Here is a 22,467-nt window from a genome sequence, read left to right as displayed (position 1 = left end):
TTGCTGCATGATTGGGTTTTATTTTCTTTTCCTTCTTTCCCCCCACCTTTTCATCTTACATTTTGCTAACTCAAAATCCGAAGTCAGAAAAAATATATATATATATATATTTAGTTGGAAGTACGTCAGTTAGATTTTATTAACCTACTCCAAGGGAAAAGCTTCAGGGATTCACCATACAAGTATAAAACCCCTTCCAAACACTGAGGGATGACTATGTTACTTCATCCCAGCAGTCAATCAATGCAGTAAAAAAAAACCTAAAATACTGAAAATGGATGCTTTTCCCCTCCTCTTCCACGTGTCCAGTGATTGCTCCGTTTTACAGGGTGATGAGGTCTACCAGGTTGCCTTTAGGAGGGGTCATGTTGTCTGGGAAGAAGTTGACCAGTGTGTCAAACAGCTGAGTTCTCTGTGCATACGTGTGGTCAACGTCTGAAAATCCTGGGGGAGCAAGAAGAGAAGAAAGCAAGTCAGTGATTACTACTTTAAATGCTCTTTTTTCCCGTGGAGTGTGCCAGTGGAGTTGCCCTCCCTGGGGGTGTTTAACTGAAAAGTGGATGTGGGGCTTGAGGCTATGGTCTGGTGATGAAGGATGCTGGGATGAAGGTTGGACTGGCTGATCCTGGTGGTTCTTTCCAAGCATAGCGATTCATAGTGCTTAGATGTTGTGCTGAGGGCTTTGGTTTAGTCCAGGACTTGTCAGTGTGAAACTAATGCCTGGACTCAATGATCCTGAAGGGCTTTTCCAATCTAAGCAATTCTGTGAGTGGGTCATTTTAGATAAATGTTCATGGAGTCACAGAATGGAAGGGGTTTGAAGTGGCCTCTGGAGATCATCCAACCAACTCACCTGATAAAGCAGGTCACCTACAGCAGATTGCACTGGATCACATCCAGGTGGTTTGGAATCTCTCTAGAGAAGGAGACTCCCCTGGATGAGTGTGATGGTTTGGGTGTTACCTGCCCCCCTACACTTGTGAAAATCACCCATACTAGACTCAGTTGGAACTTGAATGAAGCTTTATATTTGCAGCTTAGCACAAGATACAAGCAGGTATTTACAATCTATATACAGCTATAGTATAGAGAAATAGGCAAGTTAAAAGGTAATACAGAAACACAACAGCCCTCCCAGAAACCTGAGTCCCCAGGAGAGGCTCTCAATCCCCCTTCCACCTTCCTCCCACCCCTCTACTTTGCCCCAGACTTTGCCTTACATTCAAGGTGAGTTTGGAGGATTGGCCAGGGGAGTTAAGAAGCAGAGGGATCAGTCACACAGATGGCAGGTTAGAGAGAGGGAAGTGCAGCCCAAAGCCAGAGAGCAAACTGTGCTAGGTATGTTTGTGTTCTTGTTTTTTATACATCTCAGCAGGCCTATGAGTGAAGTAGACATCCCCACTGTTTCCCTTTCACAGCCTATAACCTAATTCTTCTCACCAAAATATCCCAGCTAGGCTTAAACTAGAACAATGAGGCACTTAGTGCCATGGTCTGGTTGACTGGACAGGGCTGGGTGCTAGGTTGGACTGGATAATCTTGGAGGCCTCTTCCAACCTGGCTGATTCTATTCCATTCTATTCTATTCTGGGCAGCCTGCTCCAGTGTTCTGTTGCCTTCAAACTAAAGTTTTTTTCCTCATATTCAGATGGAACTTTCTGTGTTCCAGTTTGTGCTCATGGCCCCTTGTCCTGTCTCTGGGCACCACTGAAGGAAAGCTACAGACATATATACATGTTAACAGTTTTCTACTTCTGCATCAAGCAACTAAGCTGCCAGCTCTGCATCTCACTACTGTGTGCATGACCACCCTGAGATCCTACCACTGCAAGCCAACACAGCAATCAGAACGCAGTGAAAAGCAGTAAGCAAATGGCTGTCAAGCTCATTGACAGTCCTGAAGAAATAGGAGACGTGAGAGTCCTCAGGGGACTGCTCTGATGTCCCAGAAAACAAAATCCGTGCAGCTATTTTTATTTGGTGCCTCATTTCTTCTGTCCTCAGGCCTTCCTCATTATCTTTCTCACTGTCTTAATCAGAGCTGGTCCTTGGTACTGCTTGCAGTTTTCCTTGAGACAAGCTCTGCTGATGGTGGGAGCCCCAAGCTGGAGTTTCTATTTATTGGACTGGCAGCACAGATCCAGGCTGCATCTTGGCACAAAAGTCCATTACAAACGAGTTTGGTGAAGTGCTGCCTCCCAACAGCTCAGACGCATTGTTTATCCCAGTGGTCCTACTTAAACCATCAACAGCAAGAACAATAGAGCAGGCATGCAACGATTTCCTCTGCTGTGTGTGACTTCAGTGGCTGATATCTCAGAGGAATGCTTTTTAATTCAGTGAACTAACTCTTCAGTTAATCAAAGTCAACCAAGTTAATCAAATCGAGGAGGGCTTGGGGGTTTGGGCTTTATTTTAGAAGCACCACTTGCTGTAGGCACCCTCCTACTGAGTAAAGTCTTGCATTGTGTCAGGAACTAATCCATCTTTCAGCACACTTCAAAACGGGGAAAAACAACAACTTTCTGAAACTTGGGGTTTTCTTCCTTCAGGAATTTAATCTTACAGCATCAAGCAGATAACATCTTATAGAATCATAGAATCAACCAGGTTGGAAGAGACCTCCAAGATCATCCAGGCCAACCTAGCACCCAGCCCTAGCCAGTCATCTAGGCCATGGCACTAAATGCCTCAACCATCTGACAAGCTTTTGAATCACATCTGAGATAGACAGAATGAAGTGTGAACTGAACCTGTAATATTCATTACTGTAAATACTGTTGTAGATTAGGGAGACAGGTCTCAGCAAAACTCTGAGTGAAAGAGACAGAAGTGGAGTGTGCTAGTTTGAGCCTAGCTGGGATATTCTGGTGAGAAGAATTAGATGATAGGCTGTGGAAAGGAAAAAATGGAGATGTCTGCTTCACTCATAGGCTTGCTGAGATGTATAAAAACAAGAACACAAAAATAGATAACAGAGTTGCTCTCTGGCTCTGGCTGCCTCCCTTCTCTCTCTAACCTGCTGTCTGTGTAACTAATCCCTCTGCTTCCTAACTCCCCTGGCTGATTGTCCCAACTCACCTTGAATGGAAGGCAAAGTCTGGGATAAGGTAGAGGGGTGGAAAGGAGGTGAAAGGGTAGTTGGGAGGCCCTCCTGGGGACTCTGGTTTTTGGGAGGGCTGTTGTGTTTCTGTATTACTTTTTAACTTGTCTATTTCTGTTTACAGCTGTATAGATTGTAAATACCTGCTTGTATATTGTGTGCTAAGCTGTAAATATGAAGCTCCATTCTAATTTCCAGCTTGGCTGAGTCTAGTCTGGGTGATTTCTTAAGTATGGGGTGGTGGGTAACACCCAAACCATCACACACACACCCTCAGCAGTGCATATTACAGCAGGATTCTCCTTCTCTCAATTCCTCATGCTGGGAATTCTGTGTTCAAAAACCAAGGCATCCATACTCCCAGCAAGAGCTTGGTATCTTGAGGACAAGATATCATTACCTGTAAGTTATGCCCATAGCCTTTCTATAGCTTGCCCAGGATTGATGTCTCAACAGTTTAAAAGAGTTAACTGGACAGAACAGTGAAACAAATGAGGGTTTTGGCTCAGCCCTCCTGTTTCCAGCCCTACACACCACTGTTTTCTTCACTCCTGATATCCTGCCCAAAGAAGTAGTTTTGCAAAGAACAGAGCGAACCAAACTACTCCAGGAATTGCAGTTATCACAGCAAACAGAGCCACAGCCATGCTGTGACATTCCAAAGTGACATGACAGGAGGTGCATTATTCTGACCAATGCTTCTGTTTATTTGGGTAACAGTGAAGCATCAGATGTAATCAGAGACACAAAATGATCCCGGGAGGCGTGGGTTTAAAACCACTGGTGACAGATGTTTTAAATATGGGCTGGACAGTGGTCATTATAAATAATCTCTCAATCATTGCATATTCAAAGCAAAAAAACACCTACAATATTCACACAATATAACATGTGATATAAAAACCAGTAGAACCCAACAGGAGTTATCAGAGGGAACATTCTTCTGATACACAATACTCACCAAGAGTGGTGAAATCCGAGCCAGACTTAAATAATGCTGAGGCAAGAAGCTGAAACTGCAGAAAAGGAAGTGGAGGGACAAAGAAAGAAGGGGAGGGGGGGAAAGTGTTATTAAATTGCACAGGAAAATAAAATCCAGAAGATTCCCAGAAGTTCAGGTTGCTGGATCTTCTTTGCACAATCCTTCAAACTATTGTGGCACACAGATAAGCAATGGCAGCAGAGATTTCCACAGGAGCAATACAATTTCTTTCCTTGGCAGGGCAAGTTGGATGGTTTTTCCTAGAGCAGTGTTGATGCAATGAAAGGTATTTGACTAGGAGCCCTAAAACCTAGAGGTTTTATGTGTGCTTTTTGCCTATCTGATAGACACCACAGTGCAGAAGCAGCATAGAGCTTCTTCCATGCAAGAACGGTCCCAGGGATGAATATGGTCGCTTGAGCAAGCAAAGATTAGATGGCAGGACAACAGGGTGATTGCTGCAGCACAGCATGAACTTCATGATCACACAGAAAGCTTTAAATGGCATCAACCTCCCTGAACTACCAGAGAAGCTCATATCACAGATTTCAGGCAGCAGCTTTCTAACTTAAAAGTTCTTTGCTTGGGAACATCAAAATCACGAGTAGAAGCATTTTAAGCAACACACTGCTTCATTCTTCTTTAATGTCTAACTGAGAGAGCATCTTCCTCTGCCCCAGCTGCTGTTTCCAGTCACCCACGTTGTGGCAAAGCTGAGTGCTTTGTCATGTTTCCTTACAGAATTAGTCGATCCTTAAAGGCTTGGATTTTTTTAATCTCCTCTCTGTGTGTCTTTACAGCACACAGGGGAACAGAAGAGAAGCAAATATCTTGAAGGAAGGAGTGGGAAGAACAGCCAGGAATTACATATCCATCAGTTCAATTTAAATGTCAAGGGGAAAAAAAATGGGAACGAGGGCAATTTGCCAGTATCTAGGAGTGGAGAAGGTGACAATCACCACCAACGTGGATTTGGCAACAACAAGCTGTATCACATCAATGTGATGTCTTCTACAAGGCAGCAGGCCCTATGGATGGGACTTGGCAATAGATATTGTCCCTTTTGACTTTCACAGGGCTTCTGATGATTTTATATGATATTTAAGGCAAATCAGCAAGGCTTTACATAGATGAAGCTAACAGGGAACAGCAAAGACATCAAGTGATTTTACTGTGTGTAGCCATCAATGCTTTGACATCAAAATGGAGCCATGAATCAGAAATGATTCATCTGTGCCCCAGGGTCAGCATCATTCTGTGTGTTCAGTGATAACCTGCTTGACAGAACAGGCCACGTTCACCAAGCCCACAGACCTCACACCTGCCAGCATGGCAGCAGATAGGCACCAGACTGTTTTTCCATTTCATCCAGCTTATGATGATGGATCAAGGTACAGTTCACTAAGGCCAAGTGCAAATCAACCTAAACAGAAAAAATCAGCTGCACAAAGCAGGTCTGAGTACATGAGCTCTGTGAAAACACGGTTAGGAGTGATAACAGGTAAGTATCATCCTACTGCAAAAAGGACAAATGCATAGAAAAGGAGCAGGATCTTCAAACACATGAAGCACTCCTGCTGTTAGCATGGCCATAAGTCTCATCTACTCTAAGGCAACCACTTTTGGATGCCCTGCATCAATTAGCAACATGAGGAAAGCACGAGAGAAAAATCAAGTGGTCTGAAAATCAAGCTCTATAAAGGAAGCTCAAAGGAGTCAGAGCCTCTGCAGAAGAATGTCCAAGAGTGAAACGAGTGTAGAAGGCCACCTCAAAAAGGTGAAGCCAGTCACAAAAACACCTGAGCAAGATGAGTTTCTAACATGACAGCAGGAACAAAACAGTCTAAAAGGGACTGTTATGTGTTGGGACAAGTTTGCATCTCTGGGAGAGGCTCCTATGTGAATCTAGCATGGAGGGATCTACGGAGAGGTTAAAAGGACAGAAGATTGACACACTGAGAACAAGCAGAAGATGTTCATTCAGTACCCTCTTGAGTGTAAGGTCTGGTGATGTGAAACCAAAAGGGATGGCAATGTCACACACGTATTTCACTGCTGGCCCAACTTGTAAGAGCCACTTGGCTCCGAATCAGCAACGTACTTAACCAGATGCCCAGCATAAATAGCTCCAAAAGATCCAGTAAAACCCGTGGCTAAATCTGTGCTGCTTCTGATAGCAAATGCCATGTCCTGGCCATCCTCCCCTCCCACACAATTGCCTCATGGGCCTGCTGCCAGCTGCCTGGTAGCACACAAAACCAGCTATGCCAGGACAAGGTATAGCTTCCAGGGCTTCCCTTGCCTCCCCCAGCCAGCCACTCTGCTGGAAACAGAAAGCAAGACCACCATGCTTGCATCTGGGTCTCAGGATGTCCAACTAAGAACGTATGAGCAGGATCCAGCTAGTAACTTGCTGAACTGAGATGAAAAAATGTGTTGGAGAGACCCTCTGCCAAGAATTCCAGCCTCCTCTGCACAGCTGATTTTCGAGTTTGCTGGGGAAGGAGTATCTTGTCTCCTGCACTGATGACACTGTGCTTAGTTAACCTTGAGATTTGTTGTTTGTTTTGAACTGATATTTTATGTACCATCTCACATTTTAAAAGCCCTTCCTGACAGAAAAGTCAAACACATAAGATAAAAACATGTTGCAGACAGCACAGAGCCTGAGCTAGTTCACTCTGCATTTGCATTACAATGCCAGCTAACAGTCTGACGTTCTCCCAAAGGACCTCTGCATTTTTTCCACTGCACAGGGACTGTTACTACTTGCTCAAGTCCAGGTCTCCTACAGCTTGTTCAAAGCATATATCCAATGCATTATTTGCTACATGAAGTTCAAGCTCTGTGTAAAGAGGCATTTCTTCATCAGTTTCTCTATCATATTGTTATCATAAGAGACAGCACTCCACACTGTGATGAATTTTGGGTCCCAGATTTGAACCTGATTCCTCAAAATGCATAATATTAGGCAGCAGCTTCTGAGTTCACTCACAGCCAGAAAAGCAAAGACCTTAAGCAAAACACACCCCCAGATCACTCCCATCAGGCACCAGAACGAAAGACTCAACTCATGACTGTCTAGGAAAACTTAGTTGTTTAATGCCACACAGCAACTCTCTTAAAGAGGCAGGGCCAAAATTCAATTATCCAGCAGAAGCAACCAACTGCTCTAATCACACCACCACTCAGTTTCTTCTGACAATTCCTGAGGCTCACTGGCTTCACCCATTCCAAATGAAGTCTCTATTCAAAAGACAATTCCCTTCACTATACAATTAACTTCTATCCTGGAGATTCAATCACCTTCTGAACTGAGAAGGGGCTCCTTCGAGATAAATACATACCTTTGTCAGCAACATGGACAGTGGGATTGAGTGCACTCTCAACGAGTTTGCCAACAACACCAAGCTGTGTGGTGTGGTTGCCATGGCTGAGGGGCAGGATGCCATGCAGAGGGACACAAGCATGCCTGTTAGGTGAACCTCATGAAATTCAACAAGGCCAAGTGCAAGGTCCTGAATGTAGGTCAGAGTAATCCTTGGTATCAGTACAGGTTAAGGGACGAAGGGACTGAGAGCAACCCTGAGGAAAAGGATTTGGGGATACGGATGGATGAAAAGCTGGACATGAGCCTGTATCGATTGTATCCTGGGCTGCATTCAAAGCACCATGGGCAGCAGGTCAGGGAGGTAATTTTGCCCCCTTTGCTCCTAACTTACAGTGCTGTGTCCAGCTCTGGGCCTCCTAGCCTGAGAAAGACATGCTCTAGCAGGTCCAGAGTGGGAACAAGATGATCAAGGGGCTGCAGCACCTCTGCTACGAGGACAAGCTAAAAGAGTTGCATTGTTCAGGCCACAGAAGGTTCTGAGGAGACCAAATTGCAGCCTTTCAGTACTTAAAGCAAGCCTGTAAGAAAGATGAGGATGGACTCTTCATCAGGCAGTGTAGGCAGAGGATAAGTGATGAGACATTGCAACAGGCTGCCCAGAGAAGCTGTGGACACAACTGTTGCTGAAAGGCAAGGACAGGTTGGATGGGGCCTTGAGCACCCTGCTTTACTGGAAGGTGTCCCTACCCATAGCAGGACAGCTGGAACTAGATGATCTTTAAGGTCCCTTCCAACCCAAACCATTTCATGGTTTTAATATGGCCTTATATTACTAAGGCTACATTAGTTACACATATGATGCATTGGTTATATACACCTGGTTAAGTTATAGAATCAAACCATGGTCAGAGAGAGAGAGCAAAAGAAGACCACATAGATAATATTAACTTATGACCCTCATGTCTCCAGCACCACTGCTCATTTATCAGTTGTCTGCGCTTGAGGTTTTCCATCTACAGCAAAAAAGCCCTTCTGCCATGTGGCAACCCATGTCAGTTTTAGTGCATTTGCTGCAGGCCTCTGCCTTTTGCACCCATGAAATCATAGAACAGAATTACAGCATAGTTTAGGTTGGAAGGGACCTCAAGGATCATCCAGTTCCAATCCCCTGCCATAGGCAGGGAAACCTCCCACTAGAACAGGTCACTTAAGGCCTTATCCAACCTGGTCATAAACACCTCCAGGAAGGGAGCAGCCACAACCTCCCTGGGCAAACTGTGCCAGTGTCTCACCATCCTCACTGTAAAAAACCTTTCCTAACATCTACTTTGAATCCCTCATCTTCCAGTTTAAATCAATTACCCCTTGTCCTGTCATTACAAGACCTTGTCAATAGTCCCTCCACAGCATTCCTGGAGGCCCCCTTCAGATACTCAAAGGCTACTATAAAGTCTCCTGGAAGCCTTCTCTTCTCTAGGCTGAAGAGCCCCAACTCTTGTAGCCTGTCCTCGTAGCAGAGCTGCTGCAGCCCTCTGAGTATCTTCATGGCCCTCCTCTGGACTGGCTCCAACAGTTCACAGGATCACAGGATGTTAGGACTTGGAAGGGACCCAAGGAGATCATCAAGTCCAACCTCCCTGCCAGAGCAGGACAATGCTATCTAACACAGTTCCATGTCCTTGTGTCGGGGTCTCCAGAACTGCACATAGCATTCCACGTGAGATCTGAGGAGAGCAGAGCAAAGGAGGAGAATCCCCTCCCTTGCCCTGCTGGCCACACTGCTCTTGATGCAGCCCAGGACACAGTTGGTTGTCTGGGCTGCACATGCACACTGCAGGCTCAATGGTTACTCCAAGGGAGAATGAGTAACTCCAGTTTGGGACACCTGGATCAATCAGACCTAACTCCTTCTCTGCAATGTCTGCATGTGCTCAGAGCACCACAGCCTAAACCAGTTTCTCAGCTTTGACCAGTTCTGCTGGAATGATGTCTCACAGTGTAGGCTCAAAGAAGCAAGCTGAGGCTCAAATTCTTTGAGGACAGAGCTGTCACTTGCTGAAGTTGGGAAGGCTGAATGCTGTTTTTGTAAAGACTCCTTGGCTCCAAAGCCTCTGCTGCTGCAGCACTCAGACTCTGAGGCTTGATGAAGAATCACAGCAGGACATGAAGAAGTGAAACATGCTTTTCTTAGCTCCTTCCTAGAACTATATTTTCCCATTTGGGCTTCAATTTTCTCAGAAATATCAGTCTAATGCAGATTCAAACAATACCTCTGGGCCCTGCTGGCTTTATCTAGCAACTGGATGATCTTGCAGGTCTCTTCCAACCTGGTTGATTCCATGATTCTATGATTTAAGAATGGAAAGTATGAAGCAGCCTTGAAAAGGGGCCTCCAGCCTCAGTCCACAAGCTCGTCAGGACTCTTTCTCCTACTATGCTCCAAGATAAACATGCTGCAAGTTTTACTTGCACTTTGTTTCTCTTTTACAGCAGTTATGGGATGGAGCTTCACCAGTAGTTGAAGTACAAAATCATCTTTATTCTGATAGCACTGGCTATTTTCTTGTATCATCTTGATTTCTTCTACAGCTCACTAAGCAGCAGCAAAGTTCTGAGTATAATTACCCCAGTGTTCAGAGAACTTCACCTTTAGCATTGTAGATGAAGTTTCTGTGCTTTAGTAGCACCTCTTTTTTTCCCCTTGACAGAAGTATAAAATTTGAAACTCACTTGGATTTTTTTTTAACCATCCTTTCATCTCTAAAAACCCTTATCTGTAAACTACCATCAAATGTAAATCTGTGTGTATATCAAACAGGACAACACTCAGAGAATCAACCAGGTTGGAAGAGACCTCCAAGATCAGCCAGGCCAACCTAGCACCCAGCCCTAGCCAGTCAACCAGACCATGGCACTAAGTGCCTCAGCCAGACTTTTCTTCAACACCTCCAGGGATGGCGACTCCACCACCTCCCTGGGCAGCCCATTCCAATGCCAATCACTCTCTCTGCCAACAACTTCTTCCTAACATCCAGCCTAGACCTCCCCCAGCACAACTTGAGACTGTGTCCCCATGTTCTGTTGCTGCTTGCCTGGCAGAAGAGACCAACCCCACCTGCCTACAGCCTCCCTACAGGTAGTTGTAGACAGCAATGAGCTCTGCCCTGAGCCTCCTCTTCTCCAGGCTGCACACCCCCAGCTCCCTCAGCCTCTCCTCACAGGGCTGTGCTCCAGGCCCCTCCCCAGCCTTGCTGCCCTTCTCTGGACACCTTCCAGTATCTCAACATCTCTCTTGAATTGAGGGGCCCAGAACTGGACACAGCACTCAAGGTGTGGCCTAAGCAGTGCTGAGTACAGGGGCAGAATGACCTCCCTTGTCCTACTGGCCACACTGTTCCTGATGCAGGCCAGGATGCCATTGGCTCTCCTGCCCACCCGGGCACGCTGCTGGCTCATGTTCAGCTACTATCTCCCAGCACCCCAAGCTCCCTCTCTGCCTGCCTGCTCTCAGCCACTCAGTCCTCAGCCTGTAGAGCTGTTTGGGTTTGTTGTGGCCGAAGTGTAGAACCCTGTCCTTGGCTTTGTTAAATCTCATCCCATTGGCCTCTCCTCATCTATCCCTTCTGTTAAGGTCCCTCTGCAGGGCTATCCTACCTTCCAACAGATCAACACCTGCTCCTAGCTTGGTGTCATGCCACCAACAAATGCCATTGTTTGATCCAACTTTCACCTCTCCATAAACTAGAATACACAGAGAAATTTCTGTGTGCTGTAGGAATTTATCCTTCTTTACACAGTGCAGGAGATATTAATCCACTGCCAGTTAAAAAAGATTCACTGATCAGAGAACACTGAGCTAGCTGAAGGGCTTCAAGGGATTTCAAGCAGAATCACAGTTAAAGAAAACTGGATCTGCCTCTGTTTGCAACAGCAGAGATGGAGCTGGCATAGGGTCTGCAGCTAGTAAAGCAGGCACCTGTGCAATACCTGTTACTTGCAGGTATCTGCTTCACTTTAGAACCAGAAAAAGGAAATCAAAATAAAATCCTATCAACATTCCTAAAAATTCACAGCAAGGGAATGAAACTGTGCAGCTATGTTCCTACTATCAATCATTCATGCTTCTTTAAACAAAATTGGTTAGTGATGCCAAAGTAAGTTTTGAGAACAGTCTGTTTGTTTTCTTTGGCATGCAGCTCAAAACAGCTGAAGAGCCTGGTCTAACTAAGTTAGAGGAAATTACTTCTATTACAAAGCAAGTAAGCCTTATCTTGAAGTGAAATTCTGTTTGGAATATTATATAACATTACCCCATATCTCAAGCCATAAACCAAAACCATATAGACCTGCCCCCATGAGGATAAACTGTTGAGGATAAACCTGCTAAGTTTGGTCCTTCTCAAATTTATCTGTTGTCCTGGCAAGGGGTAAGAACAGACAGAAACTGATTCCCTTAAGATTTGACACACTAAGAAGCCTTACAACATTCAGTGGCTGGAGCCAGCAGAGCAAGCCACCAGACAGATAGCCTTTGATACTAATTAAGACCATCTCCACTACAAATGGAGAGAGAGCATGTAGGTGTCTGGCCTGAGATAAACAATCAAACCAGTGCTTGAAATTCGATCTGGAATCCAAAAAACCTGCGTCAGTGCTCTGGAAATCACAAGAGCTGTTTGAAGCTGTAATGCCAGAGCAAAAAGCCAGCTGAGTGTGATAACCGGAAGGTAAACTGACGTCAAGTGGAAACACACCCAGTGGGTACCAGTGCAAGCAGCTGGCTCTGTGCCACATACCCAGCACTCTTCCACTCTATGTAAAACGTTTTGGAGATTTTGACCAGCACAATTTAAGCAAAGCCACCACGCACCAAAGAAACCAACGAGATGCACAAACACCAAAAAACAACAGAAAGTGCCAAAACTCCAAGCCAAAACCCAAACAAAAGAGCTTCTTGGAAATCATTGCGTGTTTTCAGGAGGCCACTGGAACAGCAGCTTTAGTTCTGTTGATGGATTGTGTTAATCTGATAGATCAGTACAGCAGGCAGAACCATAGAATCATAGAATCAGGCAGGGCTGGAAGGGACCACAAGGAGCAGCTAGTTCCAACCCCCCTGCCATGACCACAGACACCTTACCCTACATCAGCCTGGCCACAGCCCCATCCAGCCTGGCCTTATACACCTCCAGCAACGGGGCCTCAACCACCTCCCTGGGCAACCCATGCCACACTCTCACCACTCTCACTTCCTCCTGACATCCACTCTGAATTTCTCCACCTCCAGCTTTGCTCCATTCCCCCCAGTCCTGTCATTCCCTGAGAGCCTAAAAAGTCCCTGCCCAACTTTTTTGTAGGTCCCCTTCAGATCCTGGAAGGCCACAAGAAGGTCACCTGGGAGCCTCCTCTTCTCCAGCCTGCACAGCCCCAACTCTTTCAGTTTGTCCTCACAGCAGAGCTGCTGCAGCCCTCTGAGCATCCTCATGTCCATTCTCTGGACATGCTCCAGCACCTCCACATCCTTCTTGTAAGAGAAGCTCCAGAACTGGATGCAGTACTCCAGCTGGGGTCTCAGCAAAGCACAGTAGAGGGGGAGAGTCACCTCCCTTGCCCTGCTGGCCACACTTCTCCTGATGCAGCCCCGGCTCTGGTTGGCCCTGTGGGCTGCAAGTGCACACTGCTGGCTTATGTTGAGCTTCTCATCCACCAACCTATTGAATTTGGCTCAGATCAGGCATTAGGTCTGCACAGAAAGGATTCACTACATATTCACTCAGCTGGATTCAGCTACCTAAGCTCATGCACCAGATTATTAACATGCAGAAGACACCAGTATGCTTTAGGAAGAGAGAGAATTTTTAACATGTAATTCTATTTCTTCTTTGTATGATAAAGCTCCTACTTTTCCCCAAAAATCTCAGAGGAGCCCATGAAGTCAGATAAATTCTTTCTTACAAGGTGGACAAGTTAAATACTGCATGCTGAACTAGAAAAATCAAATGTAGAACAGCAAAGGATTTCCACTACCAGATGTGAAGCTTAGCAACATGGTTTAGTGGTGGGCAGTGCTGGGTTAATGTTTGAACTCTGGGCTCTTAAAGGTCTTATCCAACCTCAATGATCCTGTGTGCATAACGTGCAGTCTTTATGGCCATTCCTTTGGTCTGGTGGTGACAGCAGGCAGCATGAACTACAAGAAGAGCAGTTTACTGATCACACCACTAATGTTTTCTGTACAGGCAGTAAAAAGGCACAGACATAAGCCCACGGCAGGGGGGTCGGAACTGGATGATCCTTGTGGTTCCTTCCAACCCTGACTGATTCGATGATTCTAAGATGCAAGTTCTCTTTAAGAACAACTGGCCAAAGAGAGATGATATTTTCAGCCACAATGGGGCTGCTAGCACACAAGTATGATGTGGAGAATAAGGGAAATGAGCAAACGTAGGACACAGCTCTATAGTGGGCGACAAAGAGAGTATGAGAATGGTTGTTGTATGTTACAGGTTGTTTAAAGGTTCAGATAGGAAGAAGGAAGTGCTACCAACACTGGGAATACAAAGCACGATTGGGCCAAGTCTTTCTGAGGCATGTTGCATGGAGAAAAAGGTATTTTTCAACCTGAAGAAAAGCAAGATTATCAGTTTTGCCTTTCCTGTCCTAGAAATGGCTAGAAAGGATGTAAGCTACTTGGTATGGGACAATGTAAATGATAAACCATCTAACAGAGCACTTTGCAGGCAGAGCACTTAGATATTTGATTGAGTCACATCTTTATGAAGAGTAAGCAGAATTTGAGACAGATGTGATCAGTTCCAAGATTCTGACGTGAGTAAGTATTTTAATTCTTCCAACCTACAATTCTATACTGTGCATTTACAAGAAGCACACTCTCTCCCAGTATTTAGGGTCTGTATAACAAACTTTTCTTTATCTAAAGTAACAAGTTGAAACCATCAGATGAAGTGATTTAATGCAGAGACTCAACACAGGGTAAGAGCACCCACTCTCCTATCACAGTTTTGTAAGGGGACCTGATGAATCAATTCCAAAGTCATCAAACACAAGAAAAAACTAAGAACCTGGTGTCCTCTTCCTCATCTACCCATCAGGAGCTAAATGCCTGTCCATCTAGCTGGCTGGAAATGAATGGCAGCATCAAACCAACCACCTTATCTGACATTTCTCATTTCTTTCATCCTCTCTGTAATGTGACACGTAGTGTGGCAACCAAATCAAAACAGGAAATGGGAGCAAATTCCTGGAACAAATGAAAGAACATGCCCACTGGATAATATTCAAAAGGCAAAGGAAGTAAGATTTTAAGGTTAGAGAGCAACATATACACACAATCTGCTTCCAGAAATACTTATCATCATCTAGAGAAAACCCTCTTTCCCTCCCCTAGAGCTCTTTAGTATCAACAAACTAGAGGGCTATGTGAATAAGAGGATTTATTCACTTGCTTCCACACAACCAGCTAGAGGCTCGTGACATTTCAGAGAGTTTACATTTCAATTAAGGCTCCCAAAATACACACCAGGACACTGGAATTAAAACAAAGGCCTAGCCTTCACTATTTGGAGTACAAAAGCTATTTTATCTGGAACTGCAGTTGTAAAATGACTCTTTCCAAAGCAGTGTGATCTTTAATGCAGAGAATATCTGATATAGCAAAGTGGCATGCACCTGTAGGGTTTTTTTTTCCCAGGCTGAATAAAAACAAGGTTAAAGAGGCTCAAACAATTTACATTTCTTTATAGTTAAGACTGGAATAGTTCATCATTACCTCCTTTGTCTCCTCGGGGTCTGAGTGATCCACAGTTACATACAAATCATTCTGCAGGTACTTCAGTGCACTAAGAGGGTCAGTCTGAGCTTTTTCTTCAAACCTGCCAAGAGAAGACCAAAAGCTTGAGCACAGCCATTTCCTTTAGGAATAAGCACAGCTATTTCTAGAAATAGGGAAAGCCATCTAGCAACATTTTCAGCCCAATATTTTCAAACAAAACAATGTTAATGGCAGCTTGGGCTCGTATCTGCTATCAGGTCAGACTGAAACACAGAGGAGGGATTTTTGGGTTTGTAAGGAAGTCACAAGGATGAAGCATTAGACTCTTAACAGAAACATTTGAAAGCACAGGTACAGCAACTTAGCAGTACAGAAATACAAATCCTTTAGTGCAGTTTGTTTTCCACAAATCAAGTAAGGCATGAGTAGCACCTCAGACACAGTCAAGCCTTGAGCACTTCAGTCCCAAGGTTATTTACTTTCCTGACTGCACAGAAGAGCAGAGATGGAGAACACTCCCCACTTCTTACAGTAGAAGAGGGGATAAGGAGGGTGCAAACCATCAGCTACAACAAACACTGCATTTTAATATCCCATATTTGGAAAGAGCACACATATGTAAAATTCCTGTGCACCACCATCATTATTTTCTCATTTTCTTTTAATAAACACAAACTGTAAGTTCTGTGAATCATAGAATCAGCCAGGTTGGAAGAGACCTCCAACATCATCCAGTCCAACCTAGCACCCAGCCCTAGCCAGCCAACTAGACCATGGCACTAAGTGCCTCAGCGAGTCTCTTTTTGAACACCTCCAGGGATAGAGATTCCACCACCTCCCTGGGCAGCCCATTCCAATGCCAATCACTCTCTCTGCAACAACTTCCTCCTAACATCCAGCCTAGACCTCCCCTGCCACAACTTGAGATTGTGTCCCCTTGTTCTGTTGCTGGTTGCCCGAGAGAAAAGACCAACCCCACCTGGCTACAGTCTCCCTTCAGGTAGTTGTACACAGCAATGAGGTCTGCTCTGAGCATCCTCTTCTGCAGGCTGCACACCCCCAGCTCCCTCAGCCTCTCCTCATAGGGCTGTGCTCCAGGCCTCTCCCCAGCTTTGTCGCCCTGAAAAAATGCATATGACCCTCAAAATGATTCAGGGCTCAGCATCCTCAGTGAGCAGAGCTACTTCCTGCAGCACAGAGCTGGGTGGGTAAGCCTTGAAAGCCTGAGGTTTAAAATAATCATAGAACCATCAAACAGGTTTGGTTGGAAAAGATCTTTAAGATTATGAAGTCCAACCATAAACCCAGCACAGCCAGGTCACCCCTAACTCATGTCCCTCAGTGTCATGTCTTCATGGTTTTGAACCACCTCCAGGGATGGTGACTACCACTTCCCTGAGCAGCACATTCCAGGGCCTTGTGGTCTTTTCAGTGAAGACATTATCTGTTTTTCCCTCCTATCAGCTAAGTGCAGTATCACACTCTGTTTGCTCTCTTCTGAATCACCAACACACAGTATTAAGCCTTTCCAGGAAAACATCTCAGACAATTCTGGATTCCAGAGATGAGAACTCTATAAACTATGCTGTCAGGTAGTTAATTGCCTTGTATCAACTGCCTCAGAGGAATACAAGGTATTTAATTCATAACATGTTTATTTCAGTTATCTTTAGGAGGGTATAGTTTGTCAAACTGTAAGAGGTCCTACTAGACAGATATTATCATACTGTTGGGGTTTATTTTGGGGCATCTTCCTGGCTATTTGTACTGCAGTGGACACCTGTATCCCAAATTTTGTCTGAATTAATTGTCTAAGGATGCAAGTGTTCAGCCAGTGCATGCAGCACAAGGACTGTCTCTGTGCTTGATGTATATACCATCCTGGTAATTAAGCATGATTTCCTCCAAACACCCAGGTATTTTCTTAAGACAGCATCACCAGGGTCCAGAGAGTGGAAGCACTTTAAATAAGCAGAACCACTGACACTTTGCTCTTCTGTGCCTGGCCAGCTTGGCTCTGCCACGGCTGACTGGTACCAAACAGGTCCATAGGCCAAATAGGACTCCAGCTGCTGCAGTGGATTTGCTGTGCATGCAAGTCACATAACTGTACTGGTAGCTAGAAGCTGAGAGCACACAGAATAGGAGCCAAGTTACTCTGCAGCAGTTCAGCTCCAGCTAGTAGAGAATTATGAAGTGGTTTGGATGGGAAGAGATCTTAAAGATCTCATGCCCTGGCCATGTGCTGGCCCATGCAATGGGCAGGGACACCTCCCAGTTGGTCAGGCTGCTCAAAGCCCCATCCAACATGTACTTGTACACTTCCAAGGAAGAGGCACTTACAATGTCCCTGGATGACCTGTTCCAGTGCCTCAACACCCTCACTGCAAAGAATTTCTTCCTAATCTCCAGTCTACGTCTCCCCTCTTCCAGCTTCAAACCATTCCTCTTCAAACTATCACTACAAGGCCTTGTAAAAAGTCTCTCTCCAGCTTTCTTGTAGGCCTCTTTCAGCTACTGGAAGGCTGCTATAAGGTCTCCCCACAGCTTTCTCTTCTCCAGGCTGAACAGCCCCAACTCTCACAGTCTGTCCCCACAGAGGAGGTGCTCCAGTCCCTCCTCTGGACCCTCTCCAACAATTCAGAGTGGCATGAACACCAGAAAAGCACCCACTACACCAGTGCCTGGCTGGTCATTTTTGACTCCCTCATAGGGGACCTCAAGAAATGAAAGCATGGTGCACAACCCCCAAGTTTCTGCCAGACAGGCCTTGAGCAACCTGTTCTAGTGGGAGGTGTCCCTGTCTATGGCAGGGGGTTGGAACTGGATGAGCTTTGAGGTCCCTTCCAATCTAAACCATTCTGTGACAGTTATCACAGAATCATAGAACAGTCTAAGTTGGAAAGAACATTAAAGATCATCTAGTTTCAACCCTCCTGCCATAGGCAGGGACACCTTCCACTAGACCAGGCTGATCAGAGCTCCATCCAACTTGGCCTTGAACACTTCCAGAGAGGAGGAATCCACAATTTCTCTGTGTGACCTGTTTCAGTGTCTCAACACCCTAACAGCAAATAACTTATGCCTTAAATCTATTCTGTATCTACTCTCTTTCAGTTTGAAGCCATTTCCCAGTGTTCAACCACTATATGCCCTTGTAGAAACTCCCTTCCCATCTTCTCTATATGCCCCCTTTAAGTACTGGAAGGCTGCTAAAAGGTCTCTCTGGAGAGTTCTCCAGGCAGTCTTAACACTCTGGCTGTTCTCATAGGAAAGGTGTTCCTCTGATAATCTTCATGCCTCTTCTCTGGACCTGCTTGAGCAGATCCACATCTGCCTTATGGGAGGGCCCCAGAGCTGAACAAAGTACTGCAGGTGGAATGGAATCACACAGCCACATTTCCCTTGAGTGCAATTTAAGCAACTAAAAACAAGTAATTCAGAGCTGTCTCTGGAGGCTGTACAGCTGCATTTGCATACAACCCCAGGAGGATTCAATAAGCTCCCACATTACTGGGCAAGATCTGTAATCCTTCTTGCAGGTTTGACATCTCTTTCAGGGTTAATCTGCAAAAGGCCTCATCCAGCCACAGCAACTGAGTGCAGAAATTTCCTTGCTGCCTCAGAATTAAAGCCATTGGTAAAAACTGACCTTCAGCTCTTGGCAGAACCTAATAACAATGTATTCTAACCAAGAATGCAGGAAGTGCTATATATTGGCTTCAAGTGCTATATATTGGCTTAATAGAACCAACCAGGTTGGAAGTGACCAGAGAAGGGCGACGAGGCTGGGGAGAGGCCTTGAGCACAGCCCTACGAGGAGAGGCTGAGGGAGCTGGGATTGGTTAGCCTGGAGAAGAGGAGGCTCAGGGGAGATCTTATTGCTGTCTACAACTACCTGAGGGGTGGTTGTGGCCAGGAGGAGGTTGCTCTCTTCTCTCAGGTGGCCAGCACCAGAACAAGAGGACACAGCCTCAGGCTGCGCCAGGGGAGATTTAGGCTGGAGGTGAAGAGAAAGTTCTTCCCTGAGAGAGTCATTGGGCACTGGAATGGGCTGCCTGGGGAGGTGGTGGAGTCGCCGTCCCTGGAGCTGTTCAAGGCAGGACTGGACGTGGCTCTTGGTGCCATGGTCTGGCCTTGAGCTCTGTGGTAAAGGGTTGGACTTGATGGTCTGTGAGGTCTCTTCCAACCTTGGTGATACTGTGAGACTGAGATACTGTGATCTCCAAGTTCATCCAGTCCAACCTAGCATCCAACCCTAGACAATCAACCAGACCATGGCACTAAGTGCCTCAGCCAGGCTTTGCTTCAACACCTCCAAGGACAGTGACTCCACCACCTCCCTGGGCAGCCCATTCCAATGCCAATCACTCTCTCTGACAACAACTTCCTTCTCACATCCAGCCTAGACCTCCCCCGGCACAACTTGAGACTGTGTCCCCTTCTTCTGTTGCTGGTTGCCTGGCAGAAGAGACCAACCCCACCTGGCTAAAGAGACCAGCTCCATCTGGCTACAGCCTCTCCAGGCTGCACACCCCCAGCTCCCTCAGCCTCTCCTCACAGGGCTGTGCTCCAGGCCCCTCACCACCTTCATTGCCCTTCTCTGAACACATTCCAGCACCTCAACATCTCTCTTGAATCGAGGAGCCCAGAACTGGACATAGCACTCAAGGTGTGGCCTGACCAGTGTTGAGTACAAGGGAAGAATAACCTCCCTCGTCCTACTGGCCACACTGTTCCTCATACATAATCATTTGCAAATAACAATTTACTGGGCCCCAAAAGGTTGTATTACTGCTGCAATTTCTTGCCTAGGACAATACCATAAGCTTGATTTTGAAAAGCTGTTGCCCTAGATAGCAAATATAAGGCAGGTCTGAAACATTCAGAGTGCAAGAACCATCACTGTATAGCTCAATTCTGCATAACTGAGATCTCTCAAGAGATTCTGAATGAGAAACTGATGCCCTCACCACAAGTAAGTCTTGGATGTGCAAAGGCATCCAGCCCCCAGACTTCATTAGCATCCTTGTGAGCTGTTACTATCTCTTAGCAGTGTTTCAGAAACATACTCCATTTCCTTGGGAGGTGACAGTACCAAAACACATGTTGATGAGCAGCAGAGGGAAGAGGGAATCTAAAAATTCCCCACAACACCCCCCACAACATCAGATTTTTCTCATTTTAGAATACCACCACAAAACCAGAGTGAAGTTAATTTTGTACTTTAGTCCTGCCCCACTGCTTTTGGTTATTAATTTTAAAACCATTGACTCAAGAAATGCAAAGACTATCAGACAACAAGCAAATCTGCATCTCCCAAAGTAGTTTACAAGACATTCAGGTTTTAAGCAGCTTGAAGAAAAGACACTTTGGAAAAGAAAGATTCTAAATGACTTTGGTTTCTATACCTGTGCTTCCTTATGAGGTATTTGCAGTGCCTTAGCAGGTATTCCTTTGAAGGTCGACAGAGTTTCAGAGACCAGAAATCATCTAATCTCATCTTTGGAGAGCAGGACTTCCCAGGATTCCCTCCAAATAAGTAATGAACCTAAAAAAAAATGAGAGGCAGATGAAGAAGTTGACTGTTTGCATACACCCATTAGAGTATTTACAATGTCAGCATCTTTGGAGAGGTTTATTCCGGAGGGAGAGAACTCTGCCTTATATAGATGAGCTGCTCAATCTTATTATTACCCTTACTTTGTCCCCTAGGAGATTAAGAACGTTCCCCTAGACTGCTTACATTCTGAGATAATCAAAAAAAGATGCACTGTTAGAACCTCCCTTTAGCAGATTCCCAAGATATTTATAAACCAAGCATCCACAAACCAGGAAATCTCTTTACGAGCGTAACTCCTTAAGTACATAAGATAGGAGCAGAAAAGAAGGATCTGAGTAAACTCTTTTTGTCTTGTTCAAAATACAAAACAACACTCAAAGTGATGGATTGTCAGCCTCTTCTCTCCTCTTGTCCTCAATGACTCCAAACTCTCATTGTCATGAGAGAGGCTAAATTAAGGAACCTGTATTCAGCCTTTCTCTAATTAGAGGATGAAGAAATTACACTCATGTAATTGTGAGCTGACTCCAGCAATCACACGTTTTCTTTCAAGAGCAAACATTTGGGCTTATTAGGAAGGCTCAGAAAATAGGCAGTTTATAGACTAATACTCCAATTCTAGTCAGAGCACTGTTGGTGAAGCTGCACTACTGAAGCACTGAAGTTCAGACAAGCAGCCTTATCCTTGAGTCTAGCAAAGACCATCATCATCCACAAAGACAAGGGAAGTCCTAAATATCATAGAATCATAATCAACCAGGTTGGAAGAGACCTCCAAGATCATCCAGTCCAATGTAGCACCCAGCCCTGTCCAGTCAACCAGACCATGGCACTAAGTGCCTCAGCCAGGCTTTCCTTCAACACCTCCAGGAACGGTGACTCCACCACCTCCCTGGGCAGCCCATTCCAATGCCAATCACTCTGGCAACAACTTCCTCCTAACATCCAGCCTAGATCTCCCCCAGCACAACTTCAGACTGTATCCCCTTCTTCTGTTGCTGGTTGTCTGGCAGAAGAGACTAACTCCTACCTAGCTACAACCTTCCTTCAGGTGGTTCTAGACAGCAATGAGATGTGCCCTGAGCCTCCTCTTCTCCAGGCTGCACACCCCCAGCTCCCTCAGCCTCTCCTCACAGGGCTGTGCTCCAAGCCCCTCACCAGCTTCATCAACCTTCTCTGGACACATTTCAGTACCTCAATATCTCTCTTGAATTGAGGAGATCCTCAAAATAAAGTAACAAAAAACCAGTCCAGCATAGTCTTGGGAAATGTCAAACAAACCTCTGTCCCCACACGTCCCTTAAACTACCAAGTTAATTTGACTTGGGGAATAATGTTGCCACAACGTCTAGAAGGGCAAGTTTGTCTCACCTAAGCAGAGCAACCCAGCTGTAGGACATTCAATACACTACCTGGGCACAAAGGAAGGAAGCAGCTGAATAAAGAGTGTAATAAATATTCAGAAGAAGCCAAGAAGAACAGAGGAAGTAAACACCACCTTATCACAGAATCTTAGAATGATTTGGGTTGGAAAGGACCTTAAAGATCATCCAGTTCCAACCCCCTGCCAAGCACAGGCACACCTTCCCCTAGACCAGGTTGCTGACTAAGAAATTGAGGAGTTTTAAAAGGGACTGTTTATTTCTTTGCTACTATGGTTTGATATTTCAGACTCTGAACTGTTGATATTAAACAT

At 45.4% G+C, this 22,467-nt stretch overlaps 1 protein-coding gene across 1 annotated transcript in view; it reads right to left on the bottom strand.

Annotated features, from left to right (window-relative positions):
• The window catches only part of MKLN1 (muskelin 1), a 144,620-nt gene continuing 122,153 nt past the window's right edge, over window positions 1-22,467 (bottom strand). Inside the window, exons 15-18 of the mRNA XM_064142724.1 lie at window positions 20,620-20,759; window positions 15,206-15,308; window positions 4,065-4,119; window positions 1-444 (exon numbers count right to left, since the gene is read on the bottom strand). Of these exons, the coding sequence (XP_063998794.1) occupies window positions 323-444; window positions 4,065-4,119; window positions 15,206-15,308; window positions 20,620-20,759 (420 nt within the window). The 3' untranslated portion in view covers window positions 1-322. The remainder of the gene's footprint in view (window positions 445-4,064; window positions 4,120-15,205; window positions 15,309-20,619; window positions 20,760-22,467) is intronic.

The sequence above is a fragment of the Pogoniulus pusillus genome, chromosome 4 (assembly GCF_015220805.1).
Source record: "Pogoniulus pusillus isolate bPogPus1 chromosome 4, bPogPus1.pri, whole genome shotgun sequence".
NCBI classification, from domain to species: Eukaryota; Metazoa; Chordata; class Aves; order Piciformes; family Lybiidae; genus Pogoniulus; species Pogoniulus pusillus.
Note: the sequence above shows the minus strand (reverse complement) of the source record. Positions and strands in the feature narration are given on the sequence as shown.